Here is a 21,587-nt window from a genome sequence, read left to right as displayed (position 1 = left end):
ACAATTTAAAAATATATTTCAGTATTTATACTCCATTCTTCTTCTCAAAGCAGCCTCTCCCTTTCTCCATTTTAGCCTCACTGTCGTGGGCTGGTCCAGTAGCAAGGTCAGAGTCCATTCCAGAGTCCAGATAGCAAGGCCAGGCAGTCCAAAGATCAGCTAACAGCAAGTCCCAAGGACTAGGCAAAGGCAGAGTCCAGGCACGGTCCAAAGGTCACAATAGTAAGGCCAGGTTCAGTGGCGTGGCTGCAGCAGGAACAGGATTCCGACGTGTTGCTTTCACGCTTCCTGGTTGTCTGTGGCAGGCTTTTATAAAGAGGCTGGGCTGGCAGCCAGCTGCTTGGGAGCTATCCTGTGCTTACTTCCTCATCACTCTCAACAAGCAGCTGGCATCTGGCTTTGCCGCCTCTCCTGCAGCTCCACTCGTTACTTTTGTCTACAGCGCTCTCTGGGTGAAGCTGGAGGTTTGGGTGTCCTTGACAGTGCTTCACCAGTGGTGTTGGAACTGGAGGGCAGTGGTGCTGCTGGCTCAGTTGCTGACTGAGAGCTTTGGGTAACTGCTGGCTGGGCTTCACCAGTGGTGTTGGGGCTGAAGGGTGTTGGGGCTTCTGGCTCAGCTGTTGGCCATGGACTCTGATCTGCCAGCAGCTGTTCCTCGTGATTGCTGGCTTCTGCTGTATTGGAGCTGGCCTGGCTGGTTACACAAGGCTCCTCTTCTCCCGAGGAGTCCTCACCTTCACTGAACCCCATGACACTCACCATAACAACCATCTTGTGAGGCAGGTTACACTGAGGTCACCCAGCAAACTTCAATGGCAGAGTAGGGATTTGAACTGGGGTCTCCTAGAGCCCAGGGTTGCCAAGACCAGCTTGGAAAATTCCTGGAGATTTGTGGGCAGATACTGAGGACAGTATGGTTTGGAGAGGGCAGGGGCCTCAGTGGAGGGTACAATGCCCACCCTCCAAAACAGCCATTTTCTTAAGGGGAATTGATCTCTGTAGTCTGGCGATCCATTGTAATTCTGGGAGATCTCCATGCCCCACATGGAGGTTGGCAGCCCTAACCATGTGGGATATCCAATGTACATTTAAAAAAGGTAAAGGTAGTCCTCTGTGCAAGCACCTAGTCATAGCTGACCCATGGGGGGGATGTTGCATCACAGCATTTTCTTGGCAGACTTTTGTTACGGGGTGGTTTGCCATTGCCTTCCCCAGTCATCTACACTTTACCCCCAGGAAACTGGGTACTCATTTTACCGACCTCGGAAGGATGGAAGGATGGGTCAACCTTGAGCCAGTGACCTGAACCCGGCTTCCGCCAGGATCAAACTCAGGTCATGAGCAGAGCTTGGGCTGCAGTACTGCCGCTTACCACACTGTGCCACGGGGCTCCTTCATCCAATGTACATAGTGAGCTCTATTACTAATCTATTTCTTCTTCTTTTTTTAAGTTTCACATGCCACCCAGGAACTAAACCTATACGGTTGTTTCATTAGATGTTTACTCTTTTGTCAGGATTTATTAGGTAACGATGGTAACAACAACAATGGAGCTTTCCAAATGGTCTATCTGTCCTTTTCCAAGATATCAGTCACTTTTACATGAAACTCCCCCCCCCCAATTCTTCTTAAGAACAAAAACATTTCAAACTACAGAGAAAAACAAAACATGTCAACTTGTTTGGAAAGAACTTGCAGTTTCTCATGAAACTTTTAATAGGAAAAGTGAATCAAATTGGTTAATTTTATGGTTGTAAAAGGGAAAATTACATGTCGTCTATTTCTAAGCTTCTAAACATCTCTGGTGCTTTTAATTAAATCTGCCATCTAGAGACTAACAAGGCAATTTTATGCAATTAGTTATTTATAGGCTACTATAATACAAAACTAAAAATAAGATACAGTTAAAAGGTGAATGACCGTATCTCTGAAGATAGGATAGATTAACAAACAACATTCTTGAAAATACAGGTTTCAGAATTAACATGACTTTGTATGTAGATTTGGGCTACGCAAACCATGATGTTATATTATCCAAAGTCTATCAGATGAAATCTAGTATTTGTGACAATGACCACAATTGGACAACATGTTAAGCCACAATTAAACTGCAGTTTGCCACAATACTGCACAATACTATGTGAGCTCATTGTGTCTGCTGGCCTCCATCTTCCTCCACTCCTAGCATTAAAAAAGACCTTCCAATTTCTCATGTTTTCTGCATTAATGGATGTACTGTTTTTTATGCTGTCAAATCACAGGTGACTTATGGTGACCCCATGGGGTTTCTGAGACTTCAGAAGTGGTTTCCCATTGCCTGCCTCTGCCTAGCAGCCCTAGCTTTTCTTGGTGGTCTCCCATCCAAATACTGACCAGGGCTGACCCACCTCAGCTTCTGAAATCTGACAAAATCAGACTACCTGGACCAGGTCAGGATAATGGACTTACTAGTCATGGGTAATTAGTCACACCCAATATCACCAATTGACACGTCCAAAGATATACATCCAGGTATCTGAAGAAGGGCACTTGACTCTTGAAAGCTTTTACACAGAAATCTTGTTGGTCTTTAAGGTGCCACTGGACTCGGATCTTGCTAACTGACACCTCCAGGCACTTTAAGAGAAATCTGGGGAGTGCTTTGGGATGGCATACCCAAGTGCACACCTGTATCATAAAAAAAAGGTAAAAGTTGTCCTCTGTACACGCACTGAGTCATTACTGACCCATGGGGGGACGTCGCATCACGACGTTTTCTTGGCAGACTTTTTACGGGGTGGTTTGCCATTGCCTTCCCCAGTCAACCACACTTTACCCCCAGGAAACTGGATACTCATTTTACCGACCTCGGAAGGATGGTAGGCTGAGTCAACCTTGAGCCGGCTACATGAACCCAGCTTCCGCCAGGATCGAACTCAGGTCATGAGCAGAGGTTGGGCTGCAGTACTGGCACTTACCAGTCTGTGCCACGGGGCTACTTACCTGGATCCATACTGATAATTTATAGGTACCTTCCAAAGAGATGTTTATTCCTAGCCTGTTTCTCTACACATGAAATCCTGTCCTGTGGGTCAACACACACTTGCCTGGATCTTTGCATTACAAAAGCTGACCTTGATATGCTATGCATTTTTCCCTCCTCTAGGCACAGAAAAATTCTGAAATCAATTGGCAAGAGAGGGAAGAACGATCGGGAATAATTCAGCCCCCAGGCTGAAGAGGTTGAGGTCATCCCTGCTTTATGTTACCCTTTACCCTCTTCACACACCTGGATAAGGAAGTTTCCTAAAACAAGCTTGTGTTCTTTATCCCATCTCACAAATCAAAAGGCTCTTTAAAAAAAGAAAGCTATCAGAAGGGGTGTACCCACTAGCTCCACCCTGGCTAAGACTATTTCTTCCCATTAAATAGTTCATTTCCCCCCTCCTAATCTGTTCACCCTGGAATATATACCTTGTTTTATACCTCTGTACTAGTCAAAGAGTTTTGTATCGTTGTTTTGTTATCCTAGGAAAGAACCAGACTCAGAAAGCCATAGAAAGGAAACTGATGTTGGCAAAAACTACTTTAACCATGATGGCACTAGCTTTTACTGCCTGCTTATGGATCTTTTAAAGCAGGAAGTTTTCTTCCATCGATGCTTTCAAAAGTACATTAGCTAAGATACATTATGTATCTAATTAACTGATTCCAAGGCTAGAGAGATTTGGCATATTTGAGATCGTTTGACTAGTCCTTTCTAAACTAACACAAATAAGAATTGCAGGAATTTAAATCTGAGGAATTTAAAGTAGGATTGATGTATGATTAATACATTCAGGTGTCTTGTTTATCATTAAGTAAGCAAATATCATAAAATGTGAATAACAACAACAAAATCAGGCTTTTTGAAAGTCTTGTATTTGAGATAATGTCAGTCCCTAACTGTGTGTATAATTCTTATCCTCCAGATAACATACCTTGCTCTTTAAGATTCTCTCTACATGAGACTTCTGACATGAAGGACACATGTCAGGAGATGCAATGTATCCAGGAAGGGTAGCTTAAAAAGAGCCAGAGCCAGAGGCAGGGCAAAGGCTTTGCTATATGCTGGAGCTATGTGAAGGGGCTGTGAAATGCCAGAAGGGAAACTTCAGCCCATTGTAACTTCTTCAGGTCCAAGCCCAGCTCTGGAAGGCAGCTCCAGCCCATTTCTATTCCTCGCTGCTCTCTGGTTGCGATCCCACAGTTTTATAGACTGGAGACGTGAAATTGACAGCGCCTTCAGGGAGGTGAAGATGAAAATTAACAAACCCTCTAAGGAGCAATCTCCGCCGGCTCTGTCTTTTTAAACTATCCTTCCCAGCGAACATTGTGTCTCCCTACACTTGACAAACACACACCAAGGCGTCTCGTGTAGAGAGACTCCAAGACTTGTCTAGACCTTTGTTTAATGGTAATGTTTTCATAATGTCATTTTTTACTTTTTCAGAATTTAAGACAGTATTTATTATGCTCTCCAAGGACATTTGAGGAGATGCATGGACATTTTTTTTGCTGCAAGACGCGATTAGCAGGAATTTTGACCCATGTAAACAGGGATGTTCAGTCCTTCGTTATTACAATACTGTAAATTTCTCCCAGGCCATCTGGACGGAGTGAGCATCCACAGCTCACCGGTTTGTCCCTAACAACAATACCATCATGAAACTTTTCAGTGTCACTCAACTGATTACAAGGCTGTAGTCAGAAATTACACAAGTAATTTTGAAAAAACTACCTCTCACCACTAACTACTACTGCCAATAAGTAAGTAAGACCCAACAGATAATTATTGGTTAATTGGATGTAATCAACTTCAGTCACCAACAATATATTGACTGTTGTTTTCCTGCAATAGGATCTTTTAAAAAAATACCCTCAGATTTCACCCATCTTTAGAGTTGATTTCTCACATTAATTAGCAGTCTGAAGATTAACCTTTCATTTGTGCTTACTCCACACTTACCTTCCATCATTAAAGACATGTTAAAGCTACTGACCATAATTACAATCTGTTGCAAGCTAGGTGTCTAAAAAAGGGTTCTTGTGTGCTGTGGACATCCAACTGCCTGACAGCTCATTTGGACCGTCTACTGATCTGCACAGCTTTCCTTTATTAGCTCTGAGCTGGAGTGAAAAATCAAACTTCCCCTCACAGCTCCTAATTAGGCATTTGCAGTACCTTAGAAGGTTAATAAGCCAGAAGCAGAACAGTTAAGAGTTCAGTTTTGCAAGGATTTCAGCACCCTCCATTCCACACGTCTTGTACTGAGTATTAATGGTGCTCAACTTTTTCACAATTGTCTTGTTTTGCAAAGTCAGTTCAAACTTATGACGGGGTTTTGCTAGTTATTTGTATTACGTCTTTCATGCATCGACCTTGTATGTGAATGTCGAACTTGATAGCCAATATCATGGTTAGAGTATCAGATAAAGAGAAATGGGTCCAGCTCCCCATCCAGCCTTTCAACTTCCAGGCTACTCTTCAGCTAATTGCTCTCTCTCAGTCTCACCTATTTCTAACAGGGTTGTTGTGACAATAAAGGGGAAGGACGGCAGAACCACACAGGTCCATTTGAGTTCTTTGGGAAAGGGGCAGGATTAAAATGGAGGTGATGGATGCACTTTTGCCTAATAGCTCAAAGAGACTAAAATGATCATGGGTGACGTTGCTGTTACGATCCACTTTATTTTTCAGTTAGATTTTTTGCCTTTAACCCTCTTCTTACCCCCTCTGGGCAGATTGCTGCCACCTGGAATTATATTCCAAATTAGTTCATTTAAATTTCCCCTTTAATAATGTGTCCAAGCATCAGGCTTCTTCGTGGGACTTATGTGGCCCTGAGGAAAGGAATGAGATATAGGAATAACATATACTTTTGGATGGGAAAAAACAAAACAAACTTTTATTTTTACAAGAAGCATATCAGTTTCACACTATTACTTAAGCTCGATGGTTTCAAAGATGGTTCTCAGTTCTTAAAGTTTCTTTACATAGGCTCAGTCTCACAGATATACATAAACTTTCTCTCTCAGGCACACACAGTTTGCCTGCTTCAAATAAATCACTCACTCGCTCAAATGTACATAGACTTTCTCTGAGGTGCATACACAGGTTGCCTGCCTAAGCCAGAATCAATATTTCTCTTAGAAATGCATAGACACCCTCGGGCTGCACACAGCTCACTTGCTTTGCCCAGACCGAATGTTCTCTCTCTGCTCAGTAACTAAAAACTGCAGTTCACTCTGCCCACACTCTCAGTCCTCAACTAATCATATTACTCACTCCTCCCTCTCTTTCACCCTCATTCTTCATCTGTAACACACTAAGCATTTAAAGATACACACACACTTAAAATCATTACAGTTACCAATAGACATGGGCATGAACCAAAAAAACCCCGAACCATAAGGTTCTTGGTTCATGGATTTTCACGAATCAGGTACCATGAACTGGCACAGAACTGGGGCCAATTACGAACCAGTTCGTGGGGTTTAAATACCCCTTTCTGGCCGCTTAGCAGTGGCAGGGAAAGGGGCATTTAACAGTTTAAAGGGGCCTTTCCTGCCTTGCAAGTGGCAAGTCCCTTTAAACTATCAGCTGGCAGGTGGTGGTGGGGATCCCCCCTAGCCACCTGCCAGCTGATAGTTTAAAGGGACCTGCCCATGACAGGGCCCTTTAAACTGCCCAAATCCCATGCCGCACGGCCATTTGAGGGGTGGCAAGGCCATTTTCAGCCTGCTCTGTCCCTCTGCAGGCCTGCGCAGGGGCAGAGGAGGCCAAAAACAGCCTTACCGCCCCTCACTGGAGGAGGGGGAGGAGGCCGCAAGTCACAGGAGTCATCAAGGTAAGTGTGGGGTTGGGCTGGGGTTTGTGGGCCATTTAAAGGGCCCTGCCGCTTGCAAGTGGCAGGTCCCTTTAAACTATCAGCTGACAGGCAGCAAGGGGGGGACCCCCCCACACTGCCTGCCAGCTGATAGTTTAAAGGGACTTGCCGCTTGCAAGCTGCAGGAAAAGTTTAAATGGCCACTCTCCCTTTCCCAATACGACCCAAACGAACCTGAACCAGTAACCAGTTCGTGGAAGTTCGTAGAAAGGAGCTTCCACGAACCGTGGTTCACGAACCACGAACCGGCCTGGTTCTTGCGTTTTTTCGGTTGTAATTGGATTCATGCCCATCTCTAGTTACCAATATGCAGAGCCAGATATCTATCTGAAAAGCACTTGGCTGGGGCAGCATGTTTGCTGCTTCAGAAACAACAGACTTTTGTGGCACCTTCAAAACTAGCACACTTTATTTTATCCTCTAGATCCCACTTTTTCAGATCCAGCATGCTCTGGCACATGTAATCTTAGGCCACAATAAATGTGTTAGTCTTTAAACTTGGTTGTTCGGGAAACAGAAGGCTAACATATGGTAAGTGTTCTGGAATTTTGCTACTTTTGCTGCAGTAGTAGATATAAATGACTTTGCACTTCTTCTGCATGACAGTAAAAGAGGTTAACAAAAGCATACTTTAATGCTACAAGCAGAAGTGGAAGTGGAAGGAGTGGAGGCCAGTAGGAGCTACATGCAAAGGAGCAGCAACAGCCCACTGCAGTCATACTAATGGCCTCTATGCTGAAATGTGGCATAGCAGAACAATCTGTTGGTTACTCTTAAATTTTCTCAAACCGATTAAGAATCTTTCCATTTTTATACTTACTTTATACTTAATATAAGGTCATAATCTACAATGGGCTTAGAGTGGAGTAACTCTGTTTGGATTGCACTGTTGGTCAACCTCACACAAAGCGGACTTTCTAGCATCCATGGGGCCCATTCATGGAACAGCGTGGAAACTGTGGTGTCTGCAGTCACAGATTTCAAGGTAAATTTGCTGTTCATGAGTTGATCTAAAGTTGGTGTTTATGCATGCACACACACACATGTATTCTCTGGTCTAAGGCTCTGCGATGTGACCTTATTTGTATACAGACTGAAGGCCAAACTTGCTATGATGGCAGTAATTGCACACGTTTGAGTCTCCACTCAGAGTCTCTCTACACGAGATATCGTACATGGGGACACTTAAGTATAGGGAGACATAGTGTTAGCCAGGAAGCACAGTTTAGAAAAACAGAGGCAAAGGCTCTGTCAATTTCACCTCTTTACAGGAGGGTAGTTTAAAGGGACAGATCACTCCTCAGAGGGTTTAATTTCATCTTTGCCTTCCAGAAAGGGAAGTGAAATTGACAGAGCCTCTGGGAGGTGAAGATGAAATTAACAAACCCTCTGAGGAGCGATCCCCGCCGGCTCTGCCTTTTTAAACTACTATGGTGTAGAGATGAAATTTATAGAGCTTTTGGCTCTGTCTTTTAAAACTATCCTTCCCAGCCAACATTGCATCTCCCTACACTTGAGCATTCCCAATGTCTCGTGTAGAGAGACTCTCAGCTATGAAGCCAAAACTCAACACTCAACATCACTTCCATTCAGCTATTCAACACTCAACATCACTTCCATTCAGCTATTCAACACTCAACATCACATTCCATTCAGCTATGAAACCCAAACTCAACACTCAACATCACTTCCATTCACAGGGTTATTTCCATGTATGCTCCACAGAGGAAGCATGGGATAAACATGCCACAGATATAGTAACAGTAGATAAACACAGAACTGTCCCAAACAGAAAGAGGGGACAGAGGTGGGGGGCCAGATTTGAAAAGCAAAGTGGGTGCACAAGTAAGAAGAGACTCTGCAGCTCATTGTGCCCAGCCAAGGATATTTTGGCATCAACTAGGAGGGGGGAAAGAAGCCTGAACGAAGAGGACTTGTGGGGAGGCAATCCATGGGGAGGATTCTGAACTCCGTCTGTATGCCCTTAAACTTTTGAAACTAACCCCCCCACCCCATCCTCTTTCCTAGGACAGTGGATTGGTCCCATATTTCAATGCACAACACTGCCATATTTGACTGAGGCATGGCTGTAGTTTCCACAAACTTCCAGTTTGCATGAAAGGTATCATGGTTTCTATTGTTTATGGTTAACATTAAATATAAGGATGGATTTTGATACAACTGATGCTTCATAGCATCACATGAATTTATGACGGTAGTATCTTGAGGCCACAAAGCTCCAGCAGCTAAATAAATAAATAGTAGAGAAATAATGCCAATTTCTTTAGTACAAATATGTTTTCAGAGGATTACCATGTTCAGTGACAGAAGTTAATGGAACTGTAGTGGTGTAAAGTCTTACTGACATGACAAATGAACAATCTGCAGCCGACAGCCAACAGTGATGGATCTTTATATGCCGAATGTTGATGAATATCCCGGTTGCTTTATATGGTTATGTACCTTTGATAATTCATCATGAAGAACAGGTGAGTTACAATGGAAAATTGTAAGGGAAGTGGATCTACAAGCATGCGGAACCGCCATCCTGCAGCCGAAGGATAATTTCCACAGAAGCTGTGGGTTTTAAGGACTCGTCCTCAGACTCCTCTATTTGCCAGCCAAAGGAAACGTTAAAGAATGGGAAAGTTGTGACACTGTGTTTTAAATTAAAGATTCAAACATCAGTGACCTTTGCTAAGTCACAAGCATTACAGTCTCCCTGGATATTTGGGAACGGGCCTAAAGGATGCAGTACTTCTGCACAAAATGTTAGAAGGAAATTTCAGTTAAAAAGTTGTTGAGTTGGAACTGATACGCAGATCCAGCACTGCCAGACAGACTCAACTGGGGCTTGGAGGCAGTCAGGTCATGCTACAAAAAATATCGTTCTTCCTTACAGGTTTTATGCACGTGCTTCAGATTCATCCTACTTGACAATTCCTCAACAGTGGCTCGTTAACTTTTCTGACTACATCTTGCTTTCATCTGGACTTTGAAATATGTTACACAACTTGCCCTAAGAAATGGGAAGTTTTGACCTCTTTTTGTAATTCCCCAAGACAGTCTTTCTACCTTTTGTGATAGTGGAAAATGCTATCAAGTTGCAGCTGACTTATGGCAACTGCTGCTGGGGTTTTCAAGGCAAGAGATGAACAGAGGTGGTTTGCCATTGACTCCTTCTGCGTAGAGACCCTGGACTTCCCATCTAAGTACCAATCAGAGCTGACCCTGCTTAGCTTCTGAGATCTGATGAGACTGGGCTAGCCTGGGCCATCCAGGTCAGGGCTTTCCATTTGTCGCTCTAGGTGTACCTCTCTCTCCCATATGAACTTCATATATCAGGTGTGGCGGGCTCTGAATCATGAAAGTATATGGCACAATAAACATATTCATCTTTAAGATGCCACAGGCTTTGTTATCATTTCAAACAAATACAGCTACCCCACTGGAATAAATCATGAATGTTTCTTGTAACTCTTATAGGAAAATATAGAGCTATTCAACATATTTCCCACAATTTCATTTATAACATTGGAAAAAAATATGCTGCAGTAAAAGGCCAACTGGTTCACTTGACATTGATTGATTGATTGGTTGGTTGATTGATTACTGTTACGATCCAAGATCAGAATTTGGAATCAAAATCATCGACAGACATACACATTTGAATACATGTTATAAATATATAAAATGTACTAAGCATAAAATACAGGTCTTAATTAAAATTAGCTAAAACAAGCCATGTTCTTCTGCCTAATTATACATGCCAGAGCATAAAATCTAGCTACTTTAAAAGAGATTTCATTACAACAATCACCAAGAAGGTGTGAAATAAAAAAATTGATCTACCAGGATAATTGTGCATAAGTGGAATAATATATACATTCTGGATGTTCTGGTAAAATAGCATAAGAGGACACGCTCCATTGTTTCTACCATACCAGAATGGTATTGACAGAGACACTCCTTGTATGGAATGCGAATTTATCTCCCATCCAGAACAGCATTAAGTCAAGTAAGGGTAAAAGGTCTATAGTGTTTAGGGAATTCTACATATGGAGGTATGAAAGTGGAACAAAATTTTGGTTGTAATTCCCCACTGCCGGGACAAGATGGGTTTGAGATCTGTCCACCTAGACAGACATATCCTGTAATCTCTGTTTAATTCTTGTTTTGTTTCCTTGATAGCCCTGATGTAAATGCGCTGTACTAGAGAAACCTAAAAAACGGAGCCTGTCCTCTATTGCTCCCACTCACCTTGATCAAAAACTATCCACAAAAATTAAAGAAGTTAATCTGGGGAGGGTGCCAATTTAACTTCAACCAGAAACATATCACTTGCAACCAAACCCGCGATTCGAATGTTACCAAGTCTGCCTCAAGTCTAAGCATAGCATTGGGTATACACCGAGGTACTCCAAATAAGAATCTTAAAAATTTGGACTGAATAACTTTGTTATTTTCTTACCTCGGGGACTGTGAAGTGATGCTTCCGACGCCCGTCCTCCATCTCCACAATGGCTCTGGTCAAAAGGAAGACACTGGTCCCCTGTTCCTGCCACCACCTCATAGTTCTTGGCCAAATCCTTGGTTTCACTGAGCGATTTCACTTTGTAAACTCTCCTGGTATTTGTATCGGACAAGTAAAGAGATTCGGACACAGGGTCCATAGCCAGGTAGTATTTGTGAGCTGGACTTGTGCTAATAAGGCAGAGAAGAAGAAAGTCTGAAATTAATAGTCATCTAACATTCTTTTTTTTCCTCCTGGAGCTTTAAATACACTGCCTCACCTCCTCACAAAAGATTTTTCAAAAAGCAATTGCTTTTTATACAAATGTCCAGGGCTCATTTCGAGGGGGAACGCACAGGAACGCAGTTCTGGCAGTTCCCCAAAGAGGTCACATGTCAGGTAGCCCCGCCCACCTGACTCTCAGCCATTTTGGGCACGTTTCGGCCTGGATTGGGGCCGAAAGGGTCCAGATCGGGCTTCTGACGGGTGGTGGATCACTCTCCTGCTCATCAGTGGCCTGATCCTGACCATTTTGGGCCCAATTTCGGCCCTGAATGGCCAGGATTGGGTCCAAAACAGCCAGAATAGGTGATGTCAGGGGGTGTGGCATATGCAAACCAGTTATACTAATGACACACTTCCGGTGATGGCAAGAGGCGTGGCATATGCTAATGAGTTATGCTAATGAGTTGCGCTAATGAGTTCCTCCAGCTCTTTTTCTACGAAATGACCCCTGCAAATGTCGTATGTTAACAAACCCAAATTATAAAATGTGTAAGTTGTACAAAAGTTACAATCTAAAGCACTACAACAGCCAGTGTGGTGTAGTGATCAGAATGTCATACGAGGATTTGGGAGATCCAGGTTCAAATCCTTACTCTGCCATGGGAGCTCGCTGAGTGACCCTAGCCTTGTTCACACAGTCAGCCTAACCTACCTCACAGGATTGTTATGCAGGTAAAATGGAGGAAAGGAGAAAGACGTACGCTGCTTTGGGCCTCCACTGGGGAGAAAGGCAGGACATAAATGAAGTAAAAAAACAAATAAATACAAGGATTTCTGAGTGGGCACTGAAAAAACGCTCTCAACAGTTCTGGTCCTTTTGTAAGAAACTCCAGAGTATGAAAAAAGGTGAAGTATTTCACACAATAAGTTGCTAAGAAAAAAGGAGACTGTCAAAACACCTAGGTGTGAATTAGCACGACATACTTCGCACATCAAAGTGACTCACTGTGAAGATTTAATTTTTTAAAAAAAAATCACATTATTTACATATTTGAGCGGTAAGCTCTAAAATTATGGTCACTGAGCTGTGATACATCGTGCTAGTCAATAATGTTTTATTTTTAGTTTTAAAATCACCTTTAATTATATTTTTAGTATTTGTTAATATAGTAGGAGTCCTTGTAGCGATGTATAAAAATGTAATAAAACTGGCTACATGTATACATTTACAGAACACTACTTGCTCAGCCAATTTACATCTTTATTCTATACATGCCTGCTCTGAAGTAAGTCCCATTGTGTTCCCAAGTACACCCAGGATTGTGGCCTTAGAAACTCTGCTCAGAACCAACTAGATCTGAAGGGAGAGCCCCGTGTTCAGGCTTCACATCAACGTTCTATTAATCACTGAAGTGGCATTAAGAGGGACTGTTTTCACATGGAAAAGAGTGTGCAAGTCAACAGAGCTAAATATTCACTGCTCCTTCCTCCTCACTCCACTGTTCCTTGTGGCTTCAAGCACTTTTTTTCTCTCAAATGGAACTTCCATACAGGGCTTGAGATGGGCTGGGGGGGGGGAAGCATGAAGCAATGGGATGCAGTGAGGTAAGATATGACAGGGAGGAGAATTTAGCTCCCTTCACATATGCTCTTTATGTTAAAAAACAACAACGCATATTCTCCACACTGACATTGTGCAAAAGGTCCATGAAAAAAGTGGAATGTGTGAAAAGAGGGGAAGTTTGAAAAAAATGTAATCACTTGGCCACAGTTAGAGCCCCTCACAGTCACCGTATTCTCTTTGCATTCAAAGAGGCCATGGCCTGGGGGCTCTATTACACCTACCAAAGAGCACCTTCGATTTATAAAGGAGCCCCTCCTACCCGCCGTGCATTTTTTCTGAAAATCTAAGACAGGTGAGAAGGGCTGTTCAAGACGGAGTCCCCACTGCCAAGCAATCAGAATTGGAACACGTGAGATCTCCCATTTCTGGAGCTTTTAATAATAATAACAACAGCAACAACAACAACATTCGATTTATATACCGCCCTTCAGGACAACTTAACACACACTCAGAGCGGTTTACGAAGTGTGTTATTATTATCCTCACAACAATCACTCTGTGAGGTGAGTGGGGCTGAGAGAGCTCTGAGAGAGCTGTGACTGACCCAAGGCCACCCAACTGGCTTCAAGTGGAGGAGAGGGGAATCAAACCCGGTTCTCCAGATTAGAGTCCTACTGCTCTTAACCACTACACCAAACTGGCTTTAGTTATTTTGTATTGTAAGGAACATTCAATACTCTCTCTAATTTTATATTTATTTATGTGTGTTATTTTCTTGGTGCATGCAGTTTTATTTTGAAATTTTAAAAATTCACATGAAAACTTTTTCTTCCACACAATACCTCGCAAGACCACTTGGATGCATAGCTGCCTTAACAGAACATCTGGCTACTTAGTAGATTTTATGATATTATACTGAATGCCTGTAATCCATCTACATCTCCTCTGGCTTCGTTGTGCAAACCATGTGAGGCAACCACTGGCTGGGAGAAGTGTTTTTCTCTGGAATCCTTCTTTTAACAGCATATAGCTCAGTAGTTCTACCATCATACAAATACATGCCAACTTCTTCCCACCATAGTCAGGGACCCATGGCAGGCAAAAACAATAAATACAATAAAAATAAACATCTGTTAGAATCATTATAATGGAAAGCTCAAAGAGATAAACCAGGGCGTGCATGTCATAATGGCAAGTGTATTCCCATTTGTGTTTCCACCATGCACAATGGGAATATTATGTGTTCTCTAACATTTTGCATTGAGTGTTCTTCCTAGATTAATTATAGCCATTTTCTCTCATTTTTAGTATACGTTTATCTATTTATTTATATTTATTTACATTATGTAAGAAGAACCAGTATCTCTTCTGAACTCAGATGTAGCCCTGCAATTCTAACGTCGTAATATTTGATAATTAAATCAGCTGCTATTGTGTATGACTGCCATAGATGGGGGAAAGTACCTACTTCTTTCTGGCACATCCAGAAAGTAGTATTATAACCCCTAGCCGTTTTGCAAAGCTAATTTGGAGAGACGTGCTGTCAGAAAGGATAGCACATTCTCGTGGTTTCAGGGTCCCTTCGGCAGCCCAGTGCACAGCCACAGGGCCCTTTTCCTTACGGAAATGCACGTCCACAGATGAGCACACCAGCAGAGACTCTTTTCAATTAGGATAAAACTTGGCCAGCATTATTAAAGCAGGAAGACAATAAATTATTTCCATATTTTTGTGCCAGCACATATCTCAGTTGAGTTGGGACTCAGGTTCCACACAAGCGCGTGCAAGAAACCGTCAACTCGAAGAGCGATCATTAGCAAATAACAAGCATTGTCTTCCGCCAGAAGCCTGAACAATGATGCCTGCTGACCAGGATTTTTTTATTCTCAACTCAGGAGATGGGAGTGAAAGAATCCTCAACTCCTTCACTAGGTGAAAAAATACTTCAGTGGGAAGAATCTACATTTCCTGTCCCCAAAGATATCTTTGATCAAGATGTGACCGGAGGATTGCTTTGGGCGTTCTTCACAAGAACAACTATTCTGCAAGAATAGCTAGAAGAATCTCACTTTTGCAAAAAGTATCCTCAGCTAAAGTGAACTTTTATTATACAGACAAGAAAATCTCATATGCCTGTCAGAAATTCCAGCTTCAACATCCTGGATGCTTTGGGGTATTTTTTTAAAAGGGGTTTTTGTTAGCTTTTGAGTCAAACTGCTGCCATCCAAATTAGAATGTTATATTAACCTAAAATATAATATGAATACATGGCAAAAGGACATAAATTCAGAGCCACACACCACGTCTACAGGTCATAAACTTTCTACAATTCATTCTTAGAATGGACCATAAACAAGAATTATTACTGAGTTTTCATATGTAGTTCTATTCATCAAAAGAGAGGCTGGTTTACCTCTATTTTATGCCCAATTTATCATTTGGATCCCCCCTCCCTCGCTCTTCCAGTTTACATTGCTGTTGTAGGAATTTCTTGTAGATTTTTGACACAATGCGTCTCTTTTCATTGCCTATAATTATTCTTTTTGATATCTGTTAGTTCTCATAAATGAAAATCATGATTTTTTTTTATCTTGTGCAAGTAGAATCTTATTGATAAGAATTCAAACCATGATGGGTTTTGATATGCCACCGGCACTTTAATTCCTTCATAATTCAAGAAGTCACTGTCTTGAAAAAGGTATCTATACAAATTCAATTTTCTTCATCAAATAAAGGATTCCGTTTTTCACAGGTTTAAAGTTATTGTCCTATATGATGGCTGCCTTTGGGGATTTAGCTGGGCTCGGTGCCAACTGTTGGCACCCTCCACTCGCATGCCCGCCTGCTCCTATGGGCAGCCAGCCACCACCGGAGGAGTACAGGTTTTGTTGGTGGCCACCTTCTCTGTGATGGCTCACTGCCAACTGGTGGCACCCCCCGCTCGCCCGCCTCTACAGGTGGCCACTACTGAAGGACTACGGGTTTTGTCGGTGGCCACCCTCTCCGTGTGGGCTCAATGCCAACTGTTGGCACCCCCACCTGCCTGCCCACCTCTACGGGCGGCCACCACTGAAGGACAAGGGGTTTCGTCAGTGGCTGCCCTCTCCATGCGGGCTCGTTGCCAAGTGGTGGCACCCCTGCCTGCTCACCTCTATGGGTGGTCACCAATGAAGGACCACAGATTTTGTCGGTGGCCACCCTCTCCGTGTGGGCTCGCTGCCAACTGGTGGCACCCCCACCCACCTGCCCACCTCTACGGGTGACCACCACTGAAGGACTATGGGTTTTGTTGGTGGCCACCCTCTCTGTGCGGGCACGGGAAGAGGGGCTGCTGACAGACACCTGGCCAGGCAACACAGGAAAACAAAGGAAGGCCCCTCTCTTCACTCCATCGGGGAGAAGGGCTGCAGACGCACCCCTGGCCAGGCGGCACAGGGTCACAAAGGAAGGCCCCTCTCCACCCTGTTGGGGAGAGGGGATGCAGACACACCCCTGCACAGACAGCACACAGCACAGGGAAAGAAAGGGAGGCCCCTCTTCATCTTGTTGAGGAGAGGGGCTGCGGATGCACCCCTGGCCATGCAGCACAAGGAAACAAATGGAGGCCCCTCTCCATCCTGTTGGGGAGAGAGGCTGAGGATGCACCCATGAACATGCAAGACAGGGAAAGAAAAGAAGGCTGCTCTCCACCCCCTTGGGGAGAGGGGCTGCAGATGCACCCCTGAGCACGGAGGACAGGGTCACAAAATAAGGCCCCTTGGGCCCTTGGAGGACGCAGCCATAGACAAACCCATTGTCCAGCCGTGGCGGACAGTAGGAAGTGAGTGACAAACTACCAAGAAGGAAGGCTGGACAGGACCACCCAACAAGTATCCTCTCCACCCTGGCAGGGAGAGGGGCTGACGCACCCTGGGTAAGGCATGACAGGGTCACAAAATAAGGCCCCTCTCCACCCCGGTGGGGAGAGGGGGTGACGGACCCGAAGCCAAGCAGGACAGGGTCACAAAATAAGGGCCCCACACTGAGACCAAGGGATTGCGGCCCTCTTATCTCATGCATGGGGGCCGTGAAGACTGCGGCCACTGACAAAACCCATCGTCCGGCCATGGTGGGCAGATAGCAATGATGCAGACCCCCTCCACCGTGGTGGGGAGAGTGGCCGGCAACCTATGAGCAAGGCAGGACACGGTCCCTAAATGAGGTTCCCCTCCACCTCAGTGGGGAAAGGGGTTGATGCACCCTGGGCAAAGCAAGACGGGGTAACAAAATAAGGCCCCATGTGCCTGAGAAGGCTACGGCCGCCGACAAAACCCACTGCCTGGCCGTGGTGGGTGGCAGGAGTGACCGGGACAACATAGAACATGCTCAGAACAGCATCAGGTCCCCTCGCTACCCAAGAAGACGTGGCCACCAACAAAACCCACTGTCTGGCCGTGGCGGACAGATGGCAATGACGCAGACCCCTCTCCACCCCGGTAAAGCCTCTGCACCGAGACCAATAGGAACCTACAAAATCCACCTTCTGGAAGTGGCAGACGGAACAGATTGACAAAATAAGGCCACCACAGGGAGAACAAGGAGCAACACAGCCAAACAAGCCCCTTCCCCCACCCCCAGTAAGAGACCAACAGGGACAGCCAAAACCCGCCATCTGGAGAAGGGAGGGACAGATGGACAGATATACTGACGCCTACCCCATGACCCACCTGCCAGCCATGGCGGCAAGAACGGAGCCCCTTAACCCCGGCACAGAGGAGAGAGTCAGTCCCGGTAGGGACCGTGGAAGGATGCGGCCACAGACATGACCCACCTGCCGGCCATGGCGGCAAGGACGGAACTGCTTCCCCCGACACAGAGGAGACTGCAGGTCCCATGTATCAATGTCCCTCCCACCGTGTTCTACAATTTCTTTTGCAGGGACGTCCCTCTTGTTGAGGAGCAGTGTTAATGGACATCACTCACCTGCCAGCCGTGGTGGCGATGATGGAATGCCTTCTCCCCTAGGTATGGGGGAGGGATACACCAGGTACCATGAGAGGGGGCCCTTCCACAGTCCTGCACAATACATGTGCAATAGTGTTCCTTGTACAAAGCATCAGGGACATGACCCACCTGCCAGCTGTGGCAGCGAGGACTGAACCCCTTTCCCTCGTCAGGGGGTGAGAGACAAACTCCCAGGGATAGGGGCAAGTTGCTCCCAGAAGGGACGGTGACAGCAATCCCCATTGCGTGGGAGCCCTATCCTGCCACACACAGACACCCAACCAAGCTGGCAGGAGAGTTGGACATAATAAGAAACAGTAGCCTCTACGCATCAGGCCACCTCTGGAACGGCACCATGTCACACAGGTGTAGTTTGGAAAGATCTGGAAGTACTACCAGAGTGGGAGACTGGAAAAGGGGAACGGTAGTTGAAGGGAGATCTGAGGATTACTGGCCATGTTGTGGAGTTGGGGCTGATGGAGAGAGTGGTTGACTGCAGGCAGGGACAGGCACAGAAGGAGGAGATGTTGGGGGGCGGGGGTAGGTTGCTCCAAACCCATGTAATTCCTCTTGAGATTCCTAGGGCACCACCCCACCACACGCAGAGAGACCTGACCTGAGCAAGCAGAACAGGTGTGCAAAGTAAAAAAGAGCTGAATAATAGATTTTAAAAGGAAAGAAGAAAGTGACCCTCCTCAGCCGAGGTGGCCACTGAGCTTGGCCCCAGAGCCCAGTAGTGACCCTGAGACCGGGGAGGGAGTTGAGCCCAACCACACAATGGACAGAGAGACCTGACCTGAGCAAGCAGGACAGGTGCACAAAAATAAAAAAGCTGAGTAATAAACTTAACAACAAAGGAGACGGTGATCCCTCAGCCGAGGTGGCCACTTAGCTTGGCCCTAGAGCCTGGCAGTGGCCCAGAGATAAAGGGGGTAGAGCCCTACCACCCCACAGAGAGAGACCTGACCTGAGCAAGCAGGACAGGTGCACAAAATAAAAGAGAGCTGAATAATACACTCAAAAAGAAAGGTGACCCCTCAGCTGAGGTGGCCACCAAGCTTGGCCCCAGAGCCTGGAAGTGGCCATGAGACCAGGGGGGTAGAGCCCTACCACACCCCACACAGAGACCTGACCTGAGCAGGCAGGACAAGAGCACAAATTTAAAAGAGCAGATCAATAAACTCAAAAATTAAGGAAGAAGGTGACCCCTCAGCCGAGGTGGCCACTTGGCTTGGCCCCAGAGCCTGGCAGTGGCCCTGAGACCCAGGGGGTAGAGCCCTACCTCCCCATGCACAGAGAGACCTGATCTGAGCAAGCCGGACAGGTGTACAAAATAACAAAGAGCAGAATAATAAACTTAAAAAGGAAAGAAGGTGACCCCTCAGCCGAGGTGGCCACTTGGCTTGGCCCCAGAGCCTGGCAGTAGCCCTGAGATTTTGAGCCTGCAGCAGAGGAGCTTGGACCTCGAAATTAAGACCTCAATAGACTGGGGTGGCTCAGAGCCCAGAGAAGTCCAGGTCCAGGGAGGGATAGCCAAGCAGGTGGAGGTTGACCTTGATGAAGGACAACATGTCCACCAGGTCCGGGTGTAGGCATGCGCGGCAGAAATGGAGGAGGTCTCCCAGGTGGGAGAACACCCGCTTGCTCTGGACACTGGTGGGAGGGCAGGAAAGGATGTTGGTGGCCACAACAGATAGGTCTGGCCAGACAGCAGATTTTCTGGCCCAATACTCCAGGGGGTTCAAGTGGGGGTGGGGGGCTCGGTGGGCTCGGCAAGGTACTCACGCACCATGGCCCCCGCAGAGTCCTCTGCTGTGACAGACACATCGCCAACCACCCAGCTGACCGACGACGACCAGATTTTGAGTGAGCTCATCTGGGGTGCGCTCTTATGGCCTCGCTCATTTTACCTCCTCCTCCTGCTCGCCCCTGCCCTGTTCCCTCCATCCTGCATTTTCAGCCTGGAACCTGCGCACCTGTCTGCGGCGCTCCTTCTTCCACTGCTGCAGTTTGCCCTCCCGCATGGCGATGCTGCCTCTGTCACAGAGGCAGGCCAGTCTGTACGGCGCCTTCTGACAGAGAGGATGGAAGTGGGCAGCCATGCCCGCCTGCAACCTCCTGACCAGGTCCCTGACCCTGGGGAGAAGAGCTTCCTCACACTCCAGCTCTCTGCTCAGCAACTGGGCCAGCCCGTGGATCAGGGGGATGACCTGACCCAGGGTGGCCTGGTGGAAGTAGAGCACCTCGGTGGTGTCCTTAAATGTTGTAGGTGGAGTTCCAGTGGGTGGGCATGTCCTCGAACAGGTAGTGCTTGGGATCATCCCTGACCCCGCCTCTGGAGCAGCTCGTTGCAGGAAAAGTGGGCAGCCACATGCCGGCAGCTGTCCAATAATTGGTGCATGGCCAATGTTCCCTCGTCTCAGGCATCCCTGATCTTGCTACCTAGCCTGAGAGCATCCCTCATGACCAGGTGCAGCTTATGCATCAAGCAGACAAGGCCTAGAAGGGAGGCCTCTCACAGGGCTGTCAGCATGTTGCTTCTCACGTCGGTGACCATGAAGCCATGCCCAAACTCCCCCCGCAGGTGCCCACTCCCTCAGCCCTGCCTTAATGGTGTTGGCGATGTTCTTCCCCGTATGAACATCATCCATCCCCTGTGCCTGGAGCAGAACCACCCTATAGCCCGGCCCAAGGGTGGCACCTCGTTCAGGGGCCCGGGTCTTGGCCTGGGGCAGCGGAGGTCCTCCGGTTGCCACCAGTGTGCTGTGAGGCAGAGGTACTCATGATGGCAGCCGCTCCACATATCTGCTGTGAAGGGCACGGTCCGGCATTTGGCACCCGACAGCACTCTATAGACCATGTCCCACACACACTGGCAGAGAGCGGGCATGACTCGCCAGCCAATGGCGCGCCACGAAGGCATCTGGAACCATGAGGTGAAGTGATGGAGCAGCCTGCGAAAGCCCACACCCTCCACGATGGACAAAGGGAGTCCTTCCAGGGCAATTGTCTCAACCACTATGCAAACACCTGCCTCCTGAGCCTTCAACCTCACCCTTTTCAGGGGCACTGTCCCCGACCCTGAGGGAACAACCTCTGCAAGGGAGGCCTTCCTGGGCATCCCACTCCCACCCGCCGCAACCTTGGGGCAAGGCTTCTTGATAGGGGTGGATTCCCATTCCTCTCTCACTCCTCCCTGATCTGAACTAGAAGCTGCCCTCTTTGCCCCCCCCCCGACAGATGTTTTGCAGGGCAAGGCTGGAGGCAACAGGCTTGGGTGGTGCCTCTGCAGGTGCTTGCGCAGGGCTGAGGATGACAGGTGCTTAGGGGCACAGGCCCTATGCACTATGCCATCGTAGGAGTGGCACTGTGCCACACAGGGGTCGTTGGGAAT

At 46.4% G+C, this 21,587-nt stretch overlaps 1 protein-coding gene across 2 annotated transcripts in view; it reads right to left on the bottom strand.

Moving 5' to 3' along the window:
• The window catches only part of TENM1 (teneurin transmembrane protein 1), a 468,106-nt gene that overhangs the window by 103,779 nt on the left and 342,740 nt on the right, over positions 1 to 21,587 (bottom strand). For both annotated transcript variants that reach the window (XM_054996443.1, XM_054996444.1), the window contains one exon: positions 11,380 to 11,612. In XM_054996443.1, the coding sequence (XP_054852418.1) occupies positions 11,380 to 11,612 (233 nt within the window). The remainder of the gene's footprint in view (positions 1 to 11,379; positions 11,613 to 21,587) is intronic.

The sequence above is a fragment of the Eublepharis macularius genome, chromosome 13 (genome assembly GCF_028583425.1).
Source record: "Eublepharis macularius isolate TG4126 chromosome 13, MPM_Emac_v1.0, whole genome shotgun sequence".
Lineage (NCBI taxonomy): Eukaryota > Metazoa > Chordata > Lepidosauria > Squamata > Eublepharidae > Eublepharis > Eublepharis macularius.
This window is presented reverse-complemented; position numbering and strand designations above follow the sequence as displayed.